General features: G+C 41.2%; 1 protein-coding gene across 9 annotated transcripts in view; it reads left to right on the forward strand.

The window, feature by feature from the left end:
* The window catches only part of SLC4A4 (solute carrier family 4 member 4), a 351,418-nt gene that overhangs the window by 31,468 nt on the left and 297,410 nt on the right, over positions 1-22,540 (forward strand). For 2 of the 9 annotated variants that reach the window (XM_026510000.4, XM_048211820.2), the window contains exon 2: positions 14,739-14,812. In XM_026510000.4, coding sequence (XP_026365785.1) covers positions 14,740-14,812 — 73 coding nt within the window. In that variant the 5' untranslated portion in view covers position 14,739. Of the gene's footprint in view, positions 1-8,245; positions 8,343-9,267; positions 9,555-9,785; positions 9,889-9,945; positions 10,262-14,129; positions 14,390-14,738; positions 14,813-19,172; positions 19,797-22,540 lie in introns of those variants that run through there. The other 7 variants (XM_044388202.3, XM_048211819.2, XM_044388204.3 and 4 more) reach the window with 7 other exon arrangements.

Below are 22,540 nucleotides of genomic sequence, written 5' to 3' on the forward strand. Positions count from 1 at the left end.
CCCAAATACAATAGGCATAACTATGGAATTAGCAGTCTTCCTGTGTCCTTCCCATTCTTAAAAAAAAAAAAAAAAAAAGATTTTAAGTAGGGCCTGGAGCCCAGCATGGGGCTTGAACTCATGACCCTGAGATCAAGACCTGAGCTGAGATCAAGAGTCAGACGCTTAACCCACTGAGCCACCCAGGTGCTCCATGTGTCCTTCCTGTTCTTATAAAATTAATCTAGAAAAGTTATTGTTCAAAAGAACTTCAAATGTATTCTTTTACTATTTAAAGCATAGATTTGAATTATAGCTGTTAAAAAGCCATCAATAAATCAATTCCATGCTATTCTCCCAATATCTACATATTAATCATCAGCGTTGGCATCTTCTGACACTGTTGTTGCCATACCCTGGGGTACATTTAGGTAGGCAAGGAGTCAGGTGGCAACTACTTGAGTCATGAACTCTGAGGCTAGTGGGCAGAAGTTCATCAAGATTATTTAAATACGAAATGCAGAGTGGCCTGAGTTCTGAGCATGGACGCCATTGCTCAGCACCTTCACAAGGCTGAAGTCTGTGTGTAGACACTGGACACTGGGGTTAGTCTTTTAAGGTGTGTTGGTCTACTCTCTGATCTGCAGACACAGGACTGGGTCAGGTTCTGGCAATGGCTGCTGGAGGACCTGACCCAGCAGATCCCGCCTGTAACTTCTAAGTGACGCTATGAATAGAATGACGTTCCAGGAAGGACCTTACTGGCAATGTTTACATAATGACAAAGATTTAAAAAGTAAAGAATACTGTAAGTTTGAGGAAATAATCACTTCTGTTCAGAACTGCTCAGTGGTTTCTAGTTGCTCAGAGTAAATGTCAGGCCTTTAGAACAGCCTCCCAGGCAACGCAGCCTGCCCTTTCACTGCCTATACATCTCCGAACTTATCTCCTATCCCCCACGTTCACTCTGCTTTCACCTCTTGTCTCCTTGGCCTTCCAAGAATTTGCCAGGCTCTTTCCTGCCTCAAGATCTTTTCATTTGCTGTTCCCTCACATACTCACTTCCTTACCTCCTTTGGGTCTTTGCCCAACTATCATTCAGTGTGGTCTTCCTTGACTACGTATTTAAAACTGCCCCTCCACATCCCACCCTCACCCCCATCCTGGTCCCAGCAGCGCTCCTGAAATCTCTTTCTTGCTTACATTTTCCCATAGGAGTGTCATCTTCTGTATTACACAGTTTACTTTTAAATTCTGTTTATCATCTCTTTCTCACCATGGATTTATTCTTCATGCCTAGAATAGTGCCTAGTCATAGTAGACACTTAAGAAATTGTTTAAATGATTGAGCAAATGAGTTAAACCCTGGAAAATTTGATCACAAGTATGCACTGAAGGATTCCTTGTGGAGAATGAAGGACACACTTTGAACAGCCTTATGGAGAGTGATGCTTTAGTAAGGGAACAAAAAGTAGAGAAATGTCTTCATTATTCATGTAATAGTGAAGTACACGCATAACGTTTACGAGATAAAAGTTGTTTTTCTGCTTAGTAGTGTAGCCCATATGGTGAGTGATGTACTCTTCTCATTTTTGATACAGTTAGATCCTTGGCATATGTGAACCTAACAATTGTGATTTCAGCTCTTTGCTGGCAGCCCCGAATGGTTATACAGTGTAGTCATTTGTGCTCCATAGCAGTGCATGTGGTGGACTGTGCAGGTAGTGAGACCAGACTGAGCCTGGTGGACGGCCTGCCTCCTGTCCTGTGGGTCATCCTGTTTGCTTTCTTTACTTTGAGAATTCAGAAACTCATGAAGTTATACTTGAGCAAATGGTGTATCAGAAATTGTGCTACTGGGATATCTGTGAATTTGGGTATTTGCAAAATAAGGTTGGGAGAGGCAATGTTTCATGAATGTCAAGGGTCTGTTTAATCTCTAGGTATCCTGGTGTGTCTACTCTTTCACCAAAAGTCTGTTTGATATTTGTGATCCCAGGTTCCTAAAGAGTTTGGAACAGGTTAATCAAAACAGCCAAAGAGAGGTAGCATGATATATAGTGGCTAAGAATGCAGAATTGTAGAGCTAGACTGCCTGGGTTCAAATCCTGACTTCAACAGTTATTAGCTCTGTGACTTTGGGCAAGCTACTTACTCTCTCTGTGCTTCAGAGATAAGATAAAAATGGTAGATTCACTCTTGGGTTGTTGTGAGGATTAAATGAGTTAATGACATTTGTCAAGCAGTGACAGCAGTGGCTGGCACATAGTAAGCTCAACCTAAGTGTTTGCTAAATAAGAATTAAGATATTTATTTGGGAGCCTGTTAGAGGATGCTTCAGCCTTTGGCCAGTAGGCACACCAAGAGAGGGAAAGAGGTGAGTGTAAGTGATGTAATTCGTAGGCCATATTTCATTTAAGCAATATGAAAAAATTCTTGAGGGTAGTGCCTGACAGACATGGATTATTTAGTGATGCAGGAATATAGTAGAGTGGTTGAAATTGTGAACTGCTTTAGTGGCCTGCTTGGTCTTCTTACATCACATTGTACTGTGTGATTTGTGGTAAATTACTTGTCGAATTGCAAGTCTAAAATGGGTTTGTGAAAAGTACTTACCTCATGGAATTGTCATGAGGATTCAATAAAAAAATTATTGTAAAGTGCTTAGCACAATACCTGGCATGTAGTAAGTGTTTAAAAATGGGACTTTTTTTTTTTTCTTCAAATTAATGGATGATGAGAGTCCCTAACCTCAGTTCCTACATTGTTATAGGTGTTGAAATCCTTTGGCCAGAAATCTAAGCACTGTCCTGTTACTGAACCAGTCAGACAAAAATTGACAGCATTGAGAAAGAAATAATGCATGCATGATGCTTAGCCCAGTTCTTGGCAGCTAGCAAGAACTCAGTCAAATGCCAGGAGCCTCATCTCCACCAGTAGGTGTGGTGGTTCAGGATGGAAGATGTCAAGAGTATGGCTGCCACATATGACTCTCCAGAGTCAGCTTCAGTGCTAAAGGTGGGTAGGTCAGGGGCTGTACCTGATCAGTCCACCCACCAACTCCCAGTGCTGTGTCCTGGAACAAACTCCTGCTCCTGAGTCCCTGTCCACTTGCCAACCTGGATCTGACTTGAGGTCCTGGTAAAATCCACAGTAAAGGTATGCAAAATCATCACCTAAAATGAAATGTATGACAGATCAAAACCACAATGAGATGCCACCTCACACCTGTCAGAATCTAAATCTAATCTAAAATTAACAACTCAGGAAACAACAGACGTGGGTGAGGATGCAGAAAAAGGGGAGCGCTGTTGGTGGGAATGTAAGCTGGTGCAACCACTCTGGAAAACAGTATGGAGGTTCCTCAAAAAGTTAAAAATAGAACTCTCCTATGACCCAGCAAATATTATCAACAATAGCCAAATTATGGAAAGATCCCAAATGTCCATCAACTGATGACTGGGTAAAGAAGATGTAGTATATATACACAATGGAATATTACTCAGCCGTCAAAAGGAATGAAATACTGTCATTTGCAACAGCGTGGATGAAGCTAGAGTATATTATGCTAAGTGAAATGAGTCCATCAGAGAAAGACAAATATATGGTTTCACTCATATGTGGAATATAAGAAACAAAACAGATGAACATAGGGGAAGGGAAGAAAAAAATAAGATTAAAAAAAGAGAGGGAGACAAACCATAAGACATTCTTAACTATAGAGAACAAACTGAGGGTTGCTGGAGGGGAGGCAGGTGGGAGATGGGGTGAATGGGTGATCGGCATTAAGGAGGGCACTTTTGAAGTGAGCACAGGGTGTTATTTTTTTTTATTATGTTCAATTAGCCAGCATATAGTACATCATTAGTTTTTGATAATAGTGTTCAACAATTCATCAGTTGCATATAGCACTCAGTGCTCATCACCACACAGAGCACTGGGTGTTATATGTAAGTGACGAATCACTAAATTCTGTTTCTGAAACCTATACTACACTGTATGTTAACTAACTTGAATTGGAATTTAAGTTAAAAAATGAAATGTATGAATTAACTGTGGATATTAGTTATCTGTGCTATTCCTGTACTAATTACCATAATTAACATTAAATATGTATACATGTAAAGCTAGGCTAAAATTTCCAGAGGTCAAGGTTTATATTGACATTTCAAATCCCAATTTCCTCTTCAAGTAGCTACTGTGAGCTTCTTTATTGGTTTACCCAAACACATTTCGGAGTTTTATTGTCTAGTTGCAGGTCTCAGGAACAAAATTGAACTTCCTCATAACTTCTCATGCTTCTTCTGGGGTTTTAAGCAGTTTAAGCTGCAGTTTATTTTTAGGTTCATTCATTCATATATTCATTGAACATTTTTTTTTTTCTTAGAATCTATATGGCAGGTCCAGGTACCTCTTAACTTTTTAGTTTAAACAGACGGGGAAATTCTGATTTGAATTTCATTCTGCCTTTACATATCACAGTCCAGTTACAGTCTATATGAAGGGTTGAGTTTTCAAATTAGCCAATAAGGAGAAGAGTAGATAGTTAAAATTATTCTTAAAAAATACCTTAATTCACCCACAGACATAACATCTTTCAGGGAATACAACAACATAGCCATTTTCTCCTTCTAGTTTTGGAACAAATCACTGTTTTCTTTAGTCAAATACCAGACCATGTAATTGGAAGTTTGCTTGCATATGTTGTTTGGAAAATACATTCGGGACCTTAAGCTTAGAGATGCATTTAGTACCAACCATGTATCTATCCTCATTGTACCCATTCCTCACTTGTTGGTTGATTCATTCCTTCATTTGTTCATTCATCAACATTTAAAGAGTGCTTAGTATGTGTAGCAACTGTGTTTTTCACTGGAGTTAGAAGGACCATGGAAAGATGATACCTGCTCTCAAAGAGTTCATATTGTAGTGGGGATGACATGTCCAAGTGTAGTCGCGTGAGCTTGAATGATAGTGACAGTGCAGTGTCGTACGTGCTGTATGAGAAGCAGACACGTTCAGGCGGCCGGTGGAGAACAGAGGAAACAGTGTGTACACAATGGCTTGGTAGCCTCTTCAGGGAATGGTGTGGCATGGGAGATGACAGGAGCTAAGTGTGGGAAGCTCGTGACAAGGCTTAAATTCCATGTTGAGCAGTTTGGACTTCATCTTCAATATAATGAAGAACCATTGCATGATTTTTAAAAGAATGATACCAAATGGTGTTTTATAAACAGATGGGTTACAGGAGAGTGGGTTCAGAGCCAGGAGACGAGTTAGACCCTGCGGTGGGAGGGCAGGTCGGAAGCCAACCATCACACACTCACTTCTAAGCCTGAGCATGCCGGAGCATCCCTCAACTAACAGCTGTCTTGCAGGATGGGTTTCTAGCTATAGATATTCCTTTTCCCCACCATTACCCTGTGGGTTATCTTCCTTCTCTTGGCTCTGCCATCTCTTTATCCTGCAGCTGGTTGGGCTCTGGCTTTTGGCTGAAGATTTGGCGGCGGTGAGGAGGAAGGGAGAGAGGGTAACATGCCCACTGCTGCCCTTCTGGTTTCCCACATGGAACATCCCCAGCCTTTTCATCTTGCCTGAAACTTGTCTTAGGACCTTTCTGATTTTCACACCAGAGCACATGGAAAAGGGCAGTTGAAAATGAAAAGAATTGAGAAGGGAGCCTTCTTTCCCTGCCCCTAACAGTAAAAACTCTGAGGAAACTTTCGAAGGGCAAGGTGCTCAGTGTCTGCATTTAGAGGAATGAGACCGCTCTGTTCTTCAAGCTCTGGTCAGAAGCAACACACAGTGGTTGTGGAAGCACGTGGAAAAGCCCCCTAAAAACAGTAAAGAGGGTGTGGCTGTGGGGTGTCGGCTAAATCAGGGGAGTGTTCTGAGGGGGTCATGCAAGTCATTCCCTTTTTCGCACTTAACGCCCTGTCCATTATTTCTCCCTTCATCCTTCACTTGCCCCGAACCTCTACGCCTTTCCTCACCCCACAGTTCCTGTGTCCATTCTGCCACCAGCTCTGTTCTTGTCTTTTGTTGCTGGGTCTGCTGCAGCCTTTCAGAGCTCAGTCAGCGGTCTGGGGACGGAGAGTATAGCAGACCTTGCCCCAACATGGAGAATATGGGAGGGAGGAGTTGGGGCCTTTTGGTGACAAGCTGCAGTTTATCTCTGGTCTCCCCTGTTGACACTCCTGTGTGTTTGCTCATAGAGACAGAATGAAGGCCTTTGGGTCTGTAGGACTGTTAATTCTCTAATACTCTCTGGGCCCTAGGAATCTTTGATTTAGATTAAATAAAATTAATTGAATGTATTTACTCCAGGAACTCATTTAATACCCTAAATGTCTTCAGTGTTTTTAAGCTCATTTTAAAGGACACTGAAGGGGCGCCTAGGTGGCTCAGATGATTGAGCGTCTGCCTTCGGCTCAGGTCATGGTTTCTGGATCCTGGGATCGAGCCCCATGTCCAGCTCAGTGGGGAGTCTGTTTCTCCCTCTCCCTCTGCTTCTCCCCCTGCTTGTGCGCTCTCTCCCTTACTCTCCCTCCCTCTCTATCTCTCTCTCTCAAAATGAATAAATAAAGTCTTTAAAAAAAAAAAAAAAGAACACTGAAGTGGGACAGAAACTGACTTTACCAAAGTTACACTGTTACCACCAAGAGAGAGCATGTGGGATTTGTGCTGTTTTGCCTGGTTCTGCATTGTGTAGAGGGGCCAGCTTTAGTATGTGAGCGTCATGTAAAATAATGCTCCTAAGGGAAAATTTTTTTTTTAAAGATTTTATGTATTTATTTTTGATGAGAGAGAGAGACAGCCAGCAAGAGAAGGAACAGAAGCAGGAGGAGTGGGAGAGGAAGAAGAAGGCTCCCAGCGGAGGAGCCTGATGTGGGGCTCAATCCCAGAACGCTGGGATCACACCCTGAGCTGAAGGCAGATGCTTAACGACTGAGTCACCCAGGCGCCCCCTAAGGGAAATTTTTTTAAAAAACAGATTTGTAAATGAGCTTTTTTGGACATTGTTATTAAGATATTTATAGATGCACATGCATATTTGAGAAATAATAAAGAGAGATTGCTTGTATGCTTGGCCAGTTTTTCCCAATGTTAACATTTTATGAAACTTCAGTACAATATCACCAATCAAGATATTGGCACTGATATGATCCACTGAACTTAGATTTCTTCAATTTTACTTATCCTCACCTTTCTTTCTTTCTTTCTTTCTTTCTTTCTTTCTTTCTTTCTTTCTTTCTTTCTTTTTCTTTCTTTCTTTCTTTCTTTCTTTCTTTCTTTCTTTCTTTCTTTCTTTCTTTCTTTCGATTTATGTATTTATTTTAGAGAGGGAGAAAGAGAGTGAGAGTGAGTGCAAGGGGAGGAGGGGCAGAGGGAGAGAGAGAATCTCAAGCAGACTCCCTGCTGAGCCAGGAGCCTGACTCGGGGCTTGATCCCAGGACCCTGAGCTTATGACCTGAGCTGAAATCAAGAGCCAGCTGCTCAACTGACTGAGCCACCCAGGCACCCTACTTATCCTCATTTTTCTGTGTGTTTATGTGTGTGTATTAAGTTTTGTATGATTTTATCACTGGGTAGATTCACGTATCCACCACCACAGGTAAGACAATGAAAAGAGCCAATTCCATAGGGTCCCTCGTGTTGCCCTTTCATAACCACAAACACCCTCCCATCCTCCCAATTTCTACCCCTGACCACCTTAATCTGTCTTTCATATCTAGAATTTTGTCATTTTAAAAAACCCTACATCTAAAACTAATGATGTACTGTATGTTGGCTAATTGAACATAAAAAAAATAAAATGAAAAAATATTACATAAATATATAACCTTTTGGGATTAGCTTTTTCCGCTCAGCATGATCCCTTGGAGATTCATTTAATTTGTTTTGTGTATCAATAGTTTGTTTCCTTTATTGCTGAGTGGTGTTCCATGGTATGGATGTAGCATACTTTGTTGAACCATTCACCTGTTGAAAGTCGCCTGGGCTCATTCTAGCTTTTGGCTATCACAAATGAAGCTGCTGTGAACCATAGTGGACAGGTTTTTGTGTGAACGTAAGTTTTCATTTCTCTGGGATAAGTGCCCAAGAGTACAAATGAACTTTTAATGCAGTTCATAAATCCAGAATTATGTTTGGCGTGATCCCGCCCTGGATTACGTTTTCACCTCTTATCCAGTCCGCAGTCTGATTGCGTGTGGGGCTGTCACCCATTTCTCCCTGGCCCCGGGCCTGTGTAAATTTCCAGACTGATTAAGGCACTCCTGAGCTGCGCGGAGGGGATTTGCTTTGCTTTGCTGCCGGCAGATCTCGGGCAGTCGCCTCTTGCCATTAGTCATGCTTGTCAGGTACGCCACGCTGATGTCTCTTTCCCCCAACATGCGTGTCCAGAGCTCCAGCCTTGTCTACTGGGAAGCCAACCACTGCGTTCTTGTCTCTTCCTCCCTGGGGAGTGGAAGGCCCTCCTGAGACCTGCTGAAGTTGTGAAGGGAACGGTGGTGGCTTTTCCTCTGCCCTTGCCTTCCGCTTCCCTGTAGTGAACACATGTTGCCAAAAGGTGGCAGTGCTCTTTGCAGCTGCTGAGATGGCTCGCCCCTGTCGCCTATGGTTTGGAGATTTGATGTTGTGCTTTAATTGTATGTTGAAAGTGTGGAAAGCGGATTTTCCCAAACAACAAAGGCACCAATAAAAAGCTGGGCAGTTTAAAAAATTTGAAAGAAAAGCATCATGTTTAGAAATGATTTGTAGTGAAAATCGTTCCCCCTTCTCAGAAATGACTTGAATAGGGAATAGAATGCAGAGATGTGTGTATGAGTGTATAATTTTAGATGTCAGTACTGATTGTTGCTTTCTGTGGGGCTCCTGAAAAAGACCTGTGAAAATGCTGAGTTTTGCCTTCCCTCTGTTCTAAGACCGGCAAAGTAGGAGGGACAGCTTGCTTTTGAGCTCTGAGAGTTGACATTGAGACTTCTTAGTCCTTAAGTAAAGGCCCTTATGCATGTTGCAGATATGCTTTTCACGGCAGCAATGGCTAAAAATAATAAAACTCTTTACCTCCTAATATCTGTCTACTTCCCCGTATGCGTCACTTTGGCGTGTGTGAGGGCATGTGTATAAAGAACTGTTTAAACATTTGCTATGCACAGGGAAGCTTCTGTAAAGTGAGAGATTATGGGGTTCATTGGATGTTGTAAACAGCCCAAACTAGTGAGGATAAAGTGGGGGGGGGGTTAAAATATGAGATTAACTAGTGCACTTGAAGCTGTATGAGCAGAGAGTACCAGCATTATCAAACTCGGGTATGGACCTGTAAACACTGGAGCTCTTCTGCTCCCCAGGATGCCACCCCCTGGTGTCTTTTTGAAAGTAGTCAGCTAGGCCCAGTGTGCAGGGTGGAGGAGAGCGAGCTGGCGTTGGCATGGGGGCTGCGAGCCCTGGAGTGGATCCCTGACTCACGGGCCCACGTGCCAAGGTTGGAGGTTCTGTTTCTACTCCTTTTGGGTCGGAGTGCGGCTGCTACCGTGACCCTGCAGCTCACGACAGGACCAGGCGACAAACAGGTAGCTCCACCTTAGGCAGCGGCCTTTTTGCTAGTGCATCCTTTGGTGAAAGCCTTAGGTTAAGAGGAGAATTGCTCTGTATAAAGTCATAACCCTGAAACCAGATGCTGTTGCTATAGAGACAGTGAAACACTGCTGTGGGAGGCTAGCAGGAGGGATGGGAGCAGGGTGGTGGGAGGGCAAGTGAGGCGAATCTAGAGGCTAGCACACCCGAGGACCTTCAACCTTTAGCAGCACTGTGACGGGCAGGCTTGCGTTCTGAAACTTGTGTGCTGGCAGCCCGCCACGTGCTGACTGGCTGAGTGGCAGCTGCTTGCGCCGTGTGGACTAGCTGGTGAGCACGTTGGCAGTTGGCAAGGGCTCTGGGGGTGGGAACTCGGAAGGGTGGAATGTAGATGGGTGCCCAAGGCCCCATGGCTGACAGTTTTGCACAAATGTTTCTCGTGCCGGGCTTAAGTCACCCTTACAAGCCTGCTCCGTGATTAGGACCGGCTGGTGAAAGCTGGTCATTTGACAGCAGATTTGACATGTGTTACGGTTAAATCATTTTAGTGTCCCCAGAATAACAGAGAATGAGAGAAACCCCACGTTGGGTGCGGACTTCGGAGGAAGGGACTTGTACGGTCAGAGGCCCTGTGGAAGGAAGACAGCATTGGCCCCGTGTGGATTTTATACTGACTGCTATGACCCTTATCCCCGTGATGCTGGTGAGAAGCTTCCAAATCTATTCTGAACTTTGCCTCATGCTGGCTGCGTGAGCGACCCGGGGAGCTGTTTAGAAGCATGCTCCTTCCTTTCTTTGTTTTCAGCAGAGGCAGCTCCTGTGAAAGGAACACTTTACGAATGGATTTGGGGGCCTGATGAGGGATTAGATGAGTTAATTTCTTCCTACTGATAGAAGGGAAAACTGGTTGGGTCAGATGGTCATGTCAAAAGATATCTCTGTCTGACTAATTATAGCTAGGAACTGCTGAGAGGCTTTTAGGAAGGGAAGACAAACCCAAATAATCGACGTTTGTTAGTATGAAGATGGAAAAAAAAAAAAAAGTTGTAAAAATCCCTGTTTTTGGTGCAAAAGCCCAGATGCACTTGCTCTGAGCAGGAGAGGGCTGCTCTGGGGAAAGGCCATGGTGGACACGCAGGTTTTGTCTTTTCAGATGGCGGCACTCTTTCTTTTTCCTCTTCCTACGGGGAAGAAGCTCTTGCCATGCTCTTCATTGTCCATCAGAAAGAACTAGGTTTCTAATTACTTGCTATGTATAGTCTTGGAGGGAATGTGAAATATGTATCAAAGAGCCAAGGAATGCACCCATCATTATTCTCACTAACTCAGATGGTGCACAGGACAGTGCTTTAGTTGGCTGGATTTCTCAGCCTAGGAAGGGGGCTCAGGCCGTTAACGTTTCTTTGGTTTCCTTTTGTTGTTACTGATTTTCCTCCTTTGCTGCTTCGGTTGTTGCATGCAACTTTAGGAAGGGCTTAGGTGCAAAGGCTAATAAACATTTTATTTAGGAAAGGTGTAAAAAAGTCCATAAAAGACTTTAGGATCGGCTCGATTGTGGTGGGGTGCAGAAGTGATGTTCTATAGGGATTTGTGTTGCATTCTATAGATTGGTAAGACAGGAGAGGGTTCATGCTGAGGAGAAATGTGGGTGAACCTACCATTTGCTTTCCAAAGGGGAGACAATACTGTTGATGCGCGTGCAGTCATCCAGACCTCCAGGATTTCGTTGTGCTTCTGAGGTCTTTAAAAAAAATTTCCCCATTAAGCTGCCATCCTTATCTATGTCTACGAATGCTGTGTTGCTGATGACTTCTTTGCCCTCTGCACGGACTCTCCCGGATTGCTGGAAGGCATTTGTGATTACACCAGAGCCCCTGTCTGTCCTGCTCATTACTGTGCCTCCAGGCCCTAGCAGTATGCCTGGCACCTAGTAGGTACTCAGTCCATATTTACTGAGTGAATGAGTGCATGAGGGAAGGAAAGAGAAAGGGACTTGATTGAATGAATGCCCTCTGTGTGTCTAGCACTCTGGTTGGTATGTTTCAGGTGCTGCGGTCATTGTCACCAGTGGCCTCCATGTTAACATCCAAGCTGAATTTTTACCTCCCTCTCTCCAACTTTGTCAGCCTCTCTGTAGCCACACTTCCTTGACATCACTCTTTTCTGGTTTTTCTTTTGCCTCTGACTGCTTTTGTTCCTCTGCTCTGCTTGTTAATGTTGACATGCTCCAGTACTTGGTCTTAGGTCTACACCTCAATTTCTACATTTTCTTCCTGGATGAACTCCTCTAGTAATGGCTGCAGATTACCGGCTTCGTTCATTGATTCTCCAGTCTAGGCTCCCGAGCTCCAGACTTGGACCTTTAGTTGTATACCTGACAGCTCCTTTTTCAGATATAATAAGCATCTCAACCATTAAGAGGCCAGGAAAGATTGTGGATTCCCTCCCCCAAACCTGTTTCTCCCACAGCCTTCCCTGGGTTCCTAAGATAGTTTCCTAGTTTCCTTGGTCTCCTAATTATCCATTTTCACATAGCAGCCAGAGTGATTCTTTAAAAAGGTAAAACAGCTCCTGTCAGTTTCCATCTTAAAATCTTAACTAGAGTTAGTAATATCGTACTACATAATTCAAAGTTGCTTAGAGGGTAGATCTTAAAAGTTCTCAACCCAAGAAAAGAATCTTGTAACTGTGTGGCTATCATTATTGTGATCATTTCGCAATATACACAAAAATTGAATCATGTACATCTGAAACTAATATAATGTGTGTCAGTTTTACCTCAATAAAACAACAAAACAAAATTCTTCAGTGGCTCCCATAACACCTAGGATTTTGACTACTTACCATGGCCTGCATGGGCCTGTTTTCTCCAGCATTGTCAAGTACCATTGACCTCTCTGCCCAGCCTCACTGACCTCATTTCCTTCCTGGAACATGCTAAGCTTGTTCCCGCCTTAGGGCCTTTGCACTTGCTGTTCCCTTTGCTTGGAATGCTCTGCCCTCAGATCTTCAAATGCCTGGTTCCTCCCTATCATTTTTGTCTCTACTCAAATGTCACCTCCTCAGAAGCCTCTTCTGAACCATCTTATGCCAAGTAACCCCCTGCCTCATTTTATTTTGTGCAAAGCACTTAATGCTATCTACGAGTAACTTGTTCATCTGTTTATTATTAGTTTCTCAGGAATTTTGTCTGTCTTATTAATGAATGTATTCCCTCTCGCTCTGGGAATGCTTGGAACATAGCAGGCACTAAATATTTGTTGAATTTGTAAATGTGTTGTATCATTTTATCTTCATGGAAACCTGAGGCTCAGAAAGGCTGGTAAATGATTTGACTTTTCAAGTCTTCAAGACATTTTCTTTTCTTTTCTATCATCCTGATGGCTGATCTATATCCTATTTGCATTTAGTTTTATATTTTTAGTTTGAGGATAGAGAAGGAAAAAGATATGTATCAGGATGAAATTGCATACAAGACCCATATCCCTGAAAGAAGATATTCTGCAAGTGTCCAAAGGTAATGAGTTTCTCAGTGGCATCGTCCACCAGTAAAGGTTAGGGTAAAAAGAAAGAAGGAAAGAATAAAGGAAGGAAGCTTACCTTTTTTAAACATGTAGTAGGTGCAAAGCATAACACTGAGTGTTTTCACGTATGTTACCTAATTTGAATCTCAAAGCAGTCCTGCAGTGTTGATATCATTACCCCCAGTTTCATTGGTGGAAAACTGAGTCTCAAAGAGTTAAATACTTTGCTCCAGATGATACATCTAGTGGTAGTGCTAGATTTTTTAAACCCAGGTCTACCTGACACCCAATTTCTGACTTTTTTATGCTCAGATGGTTGCTTTGCAAGATGGATATGCTCCTAAAATAGAAAAGAGGAAAATGTGAATTCAGTGCATATCCACATAGATTATAACAGATATCTGAAGCGCAAGAATAAGTTATACGGACAATATGGAAAACAGACTTACAATATTCAGTGCCTGAGCATATAATTGGATGAATCGAATACAGAGTGAACATTTGGTTCTCTGGCAGAGCTTATGTACGGTATGACATAGAGCAGCTGTCTCCAGAGAAAGTTCTTTGTTTCTAGACCGGTGCGACACAAGCAGCATTTGAGCAATTCGGGATTTTTTTCTGCTTTCACTATAAATAGAGCTCATGGAATTCTGCATGTCAAAGTTAATGCAATGAAAAGAAGTCACAGAATATGGAAATAAACCTTAACTCATCCTATAAACTAAGAAACATGGTTGGCATCAGGAGGCCGTAAAAACGCTGTCATTACTTGGATGGATTCTGAGGTCTTATTTAGCATATGAAATTGCAGAGCAGATCCTATTATGTAAGGAGACAGGAGGACAGCATAACGTGGCTACAAACTGAAGAACTTTGTGCCCTTCAGGGAAGAGTTAACAGGACAGATATACATAGAGACGTGTGATAAGAACGTGGAAAATGAATGAATGGGTGGCATATATATATATATGTGCCTGTTGCTGAAGCCGGCTTGCTGGATAATCCTCAGATGTCAGATTTCCGTAAGGCCAACATGTGACTCAAAGCTTGCCACTCAACAGAGAATACTGGGCTGTGCTGGTATTAAGAGGCTGGCTGGAAGCTAGGCTCCCACTGTGCACTAGCCTAACTCCCTGTCGTTTTCTGTGTGTGGGTGGGTGTGCATGTGTGTGTGTGTGTGTGTGTGTGTGTGTGTGTGTGAGGGTATACATTTTTATGCAGTGGGTGTTTAAAGAGCTAAGCACTGAAGCTGGATTTCCACAAACGATCATCACGAGCACTCCAGACAAACCAAACTTCCTCTCTTGGTATTTTTTTTTTTCTTGCTTTCATCTTTTTTTTTTTTTTTTTTCTTTTTGCAAATCCCAAAGGGAGAACCCCCAACATCCAGCCTGTAGGATTGGGATGATTTTCTCTCACCTGTCCATGTGGGTGCCCTCTCAAGGTTAGAACTGAAGCTATGTGGGACCGGCATATTTCTCAAGCACCAGATGAGAGGAGCTGCGTGAAGGAGTAGCAGACACCAGACGAAGAGTGACTCTGCCCTGTTAACATGAACAGCAGCCTGCAGGTTAACCTGCCCAGAAGCTGGGCTACTTCAAGTGGCTCACTCCAGGAGAAGTCTGAGCATTCTTTTTTTCTTTTTTATTACTATAGGATGGAGGATGAAGCTGTCCTGGACAGAGGGGCTTCCTTCCTTAAGCATGTGTGTGATGAAGAAGAAGTAGAAGGTGAGCCTCATGGGTCTGGGGAAGTGTATATTCATACACCTATGTCTTTGTAGATAATAGCACTCGTGCATGTCATCTATGTTGTATTTTTGAAGTTAAAAACTTAAGCTTTTCTATGGGGTTTTATTAGTCTGCACATTTTGCTTCAATACAGAAAGCAATTTTAAGAACTTCACTGGACCATTAGAAACTGAATCAGTAGTGGTCCTGCATGGTTAAAAAAGGGGGGGAAGTGTCTTACTTTTGAAGCAGGTGCCTCTGTTAGCGGTGACTTTCTGTCAAAAATAAATATTTTGCCAGTTAGTTACCACCTTGCGATGACTAATTCAAAGAAGCTGCTAGATTTATATAAATGTATTTGGCAGCATCTTCTAATATCCTTTCTTTCAGCTTGCAGGGTAGAGAAACAGATGTTACAGAAGGAGAATGATATTGTTGCAGGAAAAATGGGTGTAAACTGAGGTTTTAAAGAGGGGTAATCATGGATGAGTTTCCATTAGGAAATGATGGACACTTTTTTACTTAAAAGACCTCCAGGACCTCTTTTGTTAATGTTGCCCAGCGCCTGTTAAAAACCAAAGAAGAGTTAAATTTTAGTTGGAGCTATTATGCTTTCAGTGTGCCTCTCTTCTCTTGTCTCTTATCAGTAATGTAGGCATAATACTATTTATTTGATAGTGAGAAGACAGGGCTCAATTAATATTTATTAAAGTAATTAAAGGCATCACTGATATACAAGATATAATTAATATTTACAATGAGATTTAAAAAATAATCAGAGTTGTAGACAGTACTCATGAAGTTAAATGAAACTTGCAAGTGAACTGTGTCCTATATTCTTCCCTTTAAAATCACCTGAGAGAATTCATGTGTTTTGGAAACTCTAGTCTGATTGGTGCCATTTGGTAAACAGTTAATGCTTACCAAAAACTCAGACTAGTGTGGGGGAAGGGTTGTAAGAAAGAAGGTGGGCATTGTGTGTTCTGGAGTGATTCTTAAACCAGACCGAACACCAGGTCCTGGGCACATGATGCCTCTTGTACCTCCTGGAATAGTAGGCATAGTGTGGCCATGATGATGTTTCTCATGTTTGCTTACTAAGTTTCTTCTGACTGTGTAGTCCCCTCACCCCCCACTGCCTTCCTTCCCTCATTTATGCTCTTGACTCTGACTAATAAGAATTTGATGCCTGAGTTTCTTAGGAAAAAGGAAACTACAGTATTTTCTTTCATATTGTTTTATGGGTTCCTTGCACTTTTACAACATGACTGTGGGAAAATGTCAAGTTAGTGCAAGCAAAATAGTAAAACTTGTGTCTTAACGATTCTTGTGCCCCTGGTGTTAAGTCTCTATTGTAGTGACTCCGTCACTGTCCCAGTGTCAAAGAGGAGATTAGAATCTTCAAGTTATAGCATATGAATGTAAGAAACATTGTAGGATTGAGTGAATATATACTTTAGGGATAATTAAAGTAGAAAAATCAGGGAGAAGGCTTGGGAATGAGATGTACTCTGTGTGTGTGTGTGTGTGTGTGTGTGTGTGTATGTGCCCACGTGTCTTTTCCTTGAGAATAATGTTCTAGCTAAGTTCACAGGAAATGTAAATCACTTCTTGAGTTTGTAAGGTCTGTAGGATTGAGAACACGATACTGCAATAGGATATTGTATATGGGTTTCTTAAGACTTTGACTAACAAGTTTATTTCCTAAAGTACTTCCCTTGATTTTCAAGCACAAAATTAAAATAACAATGTAATGAATAGCAGACAAATCTGTAGTCAAGTTTCTTTAAGAAAAAACAAAAGACAACAAAATATGATAGAAACATCTGTAAAATTGTTTGGCTTTGGGATGATTAAACTTGCCACAAGGATATTGTGTATTTTTGTATTCTGGTAAGACTTCTGTTCTAAGATTATCTTTCATGCTGATTGGAGACTGAGCTGATTATACTTCTTTTGAGGCATGTTTAGCTAGTTGCCTGTTACTGCATTTTGAGACCCTATAGGGTGGTTGCTTTTGGTGTCATTTGGTGGAGAATATCCAACAGTGCAGGCTCTTCTACAGTACAAGTCTTTTTTTCTTTTTCTTTCTTTCTTTTTTTTTTTTTAAAGACGAAAAGCATGAATAGGGGGAGGGGCAGAGGGAGAGAGAATCTCAAGCAGACTCCATGCTGAGCATGGAGCTGGATGTGGGGGTCCATCTCAGGACCCTGAGATCATGACCTGCACCAAAATCAAGAGCCTGTCGTGTAACCACCTGAGCCATTCAGGCGCCCCTACAGTACAAGTCTTGAAACTATAGTTAGGGACTATTTATTTCTAATTTAGTGCCCTCTTAGTTGACCCTCCCATTTTTTCTCACCTAGCTTCATCTGGTGGGGGTGGAATCACTTAGATTTTATAGTGACTCCAGGCGAAGTATAAAGAAGTTGAAATGGATGGGTTTATGGCTTATTCATGTTCTCAGTGGTTGAGAATGAAAACTGTCAAGACCTCTAATAAGTGTTCATAGTTTGAGTGGGAATGTTTTCCACAAGGACTTGAGTCCATCTCATATTTTTAACTGCACAGAGAAGAGTGTATTTGGAGGAAAGCAAACTGTTATCTTGTTCTGAAGTAGTTGAGTTTCTGGTACGTTTATGGCAGAAGAAAGTGATCTACTTTTAAGGACCAGAAATCCAAAGGGCAAGGATCTGGAACACCTTTCATTTATATTATCAAATGTTTCCTTTTATCCAAGTAATTTCTCTTGCTTCTCAGATAAACATGGTTGAAGTATAATGCGGCACACTTGACTAAAGAAGACTTAAAACAAAATTTTGTTTTTTGAAGTAATTTGCACAAGTAAGATACACTCCTAATAAGTGATTATGAGTGTGACTAAGGTCCAGTAGCAGCTTTAGTTACTTTGGAAAGTTCATGCTTTTAAAATTCTTCTTAGGGTCCCTTAATTTGTGATAATCAGATTCAGCTCAGCCTGACGGTGAGGCGAGCTAGGTGCTCTCCCACAGTTCCTTCTGCTGTAGTTCTATGAAGGGGAGAGACTGAGACTTCCAGCCACGCCCTCAGTTCACCTGGTTCAACTTTACTCTCAGTGGGTGGCATGATGCTTAATCCACGGTCTAAAAACTCAACAGAAAACCATTAACTGCAAAGCTCACTAAGAATAGAGTGAGTCAGAAGGGGAGTCATCTTCTGTTTAAATAATGAATTTATGTGGGATATATTTAAAGACCTAAACCTCATTTTCACATAATTTCCTTCATGTGCATTTGTGTTAATGATTTAAAGAGATACTCTTTAAAAAAGGCAACCAAGTGCCAATTTTAATCTTTAAAATAAAGAGAAGCTTTTATATCTGTTCTCTCATTGGTTATCTTATATCAATGTATATGTATATGTGTATAGTTTTATAAAGTTAACATTTTAGTCATGGAGGGATTACCAGATACTCATACTTGTTTCTATACCAAAAGACTCCAGCTCCAGCCCAGGCACTTCCACAGAATTGGTCTGTAGATGACAAATTGACATTACCAGAATGACCCAGAAATGCTGGCCATGAGGAACAACACTAAATTTTCATTTCAAACACACTTAGGGGAAATTGCCAAATTTTATTGGGTGAACCAAGGTTGAGATCGGAAGAAAGAGTCTCGTGTAGCTTTTTCTAAACAGGAAATCCTATGGATGTTTTATCCTTAAAAAAGCCAGCCAAGATTTTGGATCTGCATGATATAAACAGATTACTTAATATTCTCATATTTTGCAATAGGGGAAAAGAGCAAACTCCACCTTATCCTTTGAGATAAGGCCTTGGCTCTGCAGGGCTAGGTAACTTCCCAGCAAGACTTGGCAACTCTGACTTTATGAGGAGGGGCCTTTTCTTAACATCAAGTCTAACTAGCAACTCAGGAAGCATAAAATACGGCAAGACAATATTGGCTGAAACGTGTCTCCGTTTCTGAAGTGTGATCATTGCTCTCAAAGCTATTATGATACATCGTGGTGGTTTTCCTCTTCCATTGAAAACCAAGCCTAGAAGGAAGTGAGCTCGCATCTGTCCAAATGGAAGAATAATTTTACAAATTCCCATGTCTACTGATGGACATTAAGAGAGAGAATTGTTAAAAATCCATGGAATTTACGGGAGGATTATTTTTAGGGAAATAAAAATAAAGTAGAACAGGGTCTGGAACAGAGTAGATGTTTACTAAACATTTGTTAAAAGGAAGAATTGAATATATGAATATATAACATAAGCTAAGTAAAGCATATGCAGAATTACCTTATATAATCCTCTAAAGTCTTTGTGTAAAGTTTTAGTCAGAAATTTGGTTCCCTTTAGTATTCTTAATCAAATGAGACAACATAGCCTCTAAAGATCCTATCCTCGCTCATCCTGCTGTTTGATTTTGCAGAGATCATTGACATATTTATGTTGTTTATATATCTGTATTGACAAGTAAAAGGGGCCCTAAAACATGTCTGTGTTATTCTCTTTCCTTCTACTCTGTCTTTTGAAGATGGAGGCTAAACTAATGAAATGGTGACGTTTGTCTTTTTGGAGGTCAGGATCTCAACATTTTACAGACATGAAATCATAATGACTTAACCCTATTTTTCGCTAGAGGATATCATGATGACGTATTTCTGTGTATTGGAGGAGGTAGTATTCTAAAGAAAAAGTGGGGCCATGTGGACATTTGTTAATAATTACAATGGTGAAAAACGTAATTGCCGAGAAGGAGTGAATGAAAACCTATCGGATGGGAAGGGAGGGGCCAAGTTGGAGCTGGGGCTATTCTGAGCGCGGGCTCAAAGTGTCCGGTTGCATTTTGCTGACCTCTTCTCTGCTGTTCACTCTGATTGCTCAGAAACTGTGTGTACAGAGGAAACACTCAGGCAAATATTGCTGAAGGAAAAGCCTTCTTGAAAGAAACCTGTATCCACCCATTGGAGCGCTTTAAAGAAATGTGGTGAGGTGTGTAAGGGTTGATGCTTGAACAGCACATTGGGTTTCCCAGAGCAGGTTGTGCCCATACAGACATTTCTCAGCGCCCTGCTGCTTTTTCATCATGGCCTGAGCTGAAAGGCCGCGGGAGTCCCTCAAGCAGGCAACACTTAGCTCAGGAGCTATTGACACCTGCTGCATCAGTGAAGTTAAATATTTGCATATAGATTTCTTTAACTTCAAGGGACTCTGATGGTAATGCCATGGGTTTGAAACTGGAATCAGACATTCCTTCCCAGAGTTTTCCAATTGTAAAGAATTCCCCAAGTAGTACAGTATGGGCTAAAGCCCTTGTGAAGACACTTCTGTCCTAGGTTTCTACATTGTTTTTCCACATAAGAGATTGAACTTTGTGGTTGGGTTGTGTTTTACAAGGATCCAGAAATTCTGAAATGATACACTTGCAGCAATTTTGTCTATAGATTGAGTTTCTTTTTAGAAGCTTTTTATCTTTTTATCTTTTAGAAGCTTTTTATATTTTTGAAACATACTGTTTGATCCTTATTTTGGGCACATATTGTTTGATATATTTTTTATTACCTCATTTTTTAAATTAAAATAGTTGTTCAAGTTGTTAAAGCCGAGTGGCTAGGCATCAGTTTGGGAATATAAGTTTTAAAACTTTTGCCTGATCTGCTCAATCATTGCATAAGTGAAGGGAGCAAACTGCAGTTTGGACTTTGGGTTTCTCTCTCTGTAAAGTGGGAATAATAGAATGTGCCATTTCCCATACAAGTGTTTTGATAATTACCAGAAACTGTGTTGCTGCTGTACCTGGCACTGGGAATAGGGGTGCTTTGTTATCCTTTGCCTTCCTAACCACACATACCTTTTGCTTCTTGTATTGGAAAAGGCAAGCAGAATGGTCAAGTGAAGTTTCCCAAGGTCTGCTGTCTATTTCTCTTTGGACTCATTCCAGTTCCCTTGAAGCTCTGGGTGTGAGATCTGATTTTCATGGTTAGACTGCTCTCATACATATTGCCCCTAATTTGTAAAATTGTCTTCTTTTCCAAGAAGAGACATATTAACTATAATTGTATACAGGTTAAAATACAAGTGTGTGCCCGTTGTCTAATGAAGCCTATAAAATTGCTTCTTCTGGAAGACAGATTTAAGTATATGGTATTTTCCCACCAATGAGGAGGATTCAGGGGTCATGATTATATCTATATATCTATCTATATCTATCATGTGTATAAACGTATTTTCTATGAGATGTATATATTCCTTCTCCCCACCCAGCATGAACTAGAATAATTCTGTTCTTTGTTGGTTATTATATAATTTAGGTGCCAATTAAATGAGATTATGCAATAGTATAGAAATAAACCTGAGCTAAATATTTCCCCACTTTTGTCATCACAAGATTCAGAATCATTGGGGGAATTGAGAATTGGGTCTGATGAGAGAGAAGAGAGTAGAACGAGGATAGCGCTGAATAAAGCTCAGTTGAGGTGCTCTTGTTGCTGTGGTGAGCTTGCTGGTGGGATTTTATTTAATTTTTTAAAAATTTTGTTTTACTTTCTCGGCTGATAGCATTTAGGGGACTGAGGTGAGAAGCTGCTGTGACAGGCGCTCACCGGAGGTTCCAAGCACTGTGCCCCTGAGGCTGCTGATTGCCAGGTGGGATGAGGTGAAGGTAGGGAGGGTGGTGAGTGACATGCATTGAATCAGCAGTATAGGTGACTTAAATAACTCCCTTCTCTGAATAGCTGCAAAAGCTTTTAAACCCTGTTAATTGTTTTTACCTTTCCATGGAGTTAGAATTAGAAGGCAGTGCTGTATCCAATGTGTTCACCTTTCTTTATACTCTACTGACTTTGAAAGGAGAACAGACCCTACTTAAGCCTCTTGAGACATTATTTTACTGACTCTTTTCATGGTGGAATGCTCAATAACTTTTAGCAGGCTAAAACTTCTGGAAAAAAAAAGTAGCTTTTGAATTTTAATAATATTGGCCAACATATCAGCTTTAGAGGGCCAGAACTGCACATTTGTAGTTTAGTTAAATCACCACCCCACCTCCAGCTGATTATTCAATTTTCAACAAGCAATTCTATCCCTGCTGAAAAATAGAGAAAATGTCTTGGATGTAGAGTGAAAGCTCATAATCGAATCCAATGGATACGTGTATTTGGAAAATTAGATCAGTATCTGATTGTTCAGGTACTTTTATTCAGTCTGTGCTGTGGGTTAGAGAACGTAGCGGAGAACCAGGAGTCTTAGAACCTATTTCTATTTCTGGCTCTGCCCTATCTTTGTGGGTGACATGAGGCCACTAATGCTTATGTGGTTATATTTCCTTTATGCAAAGTGCAGTTAGTAATCTATCTTCTTTTCGAGCTATCAGAGATGCTCTGAGGATTCTTGGATAATAGCTGAAAAATACTTCGATATTGGCAGTAAGCCATTGACAAATTACTTAATTTCTTAATATCAGTTTGTTCTACAAAGAAATAGCGTTTGTGCCTCCCTATCTCTTAGTTTTGCTAAGAGTATAAGTAAACTAATTTGAAATCTCCAGGTTGAACCCTATAAATTTAAGATACTATCTCCCTTGGCTATATTCCCTGCCTTTAATTTATTACCAGTGGTTGCCACTTTCTTGCCAGTGGTTGCTGTGATTGCAGAATGCGTTCAGACTAAAGCTAATACTGATGTCTGGTAATCAATAAATTAGTGGATTAGTATCTATGTTAACTCTTCTTATTAAC

Source organism: Ursus arctos, unplaced genomic scaffold, assembly GCF_023065955.2.
Source record: "Ursus arctos isolate Adak ecotype North America unplaced genomic scaffold, UrsArc2.0 scaffold_9, whole genome shotgun sequence".
Taxonomy (NCBI): domain Eukaryota; kingdom Metazoa; phylum Chordata; class Mammalia; order Carnivora; family Ursidae; genus Ursus; species Ursus arctos.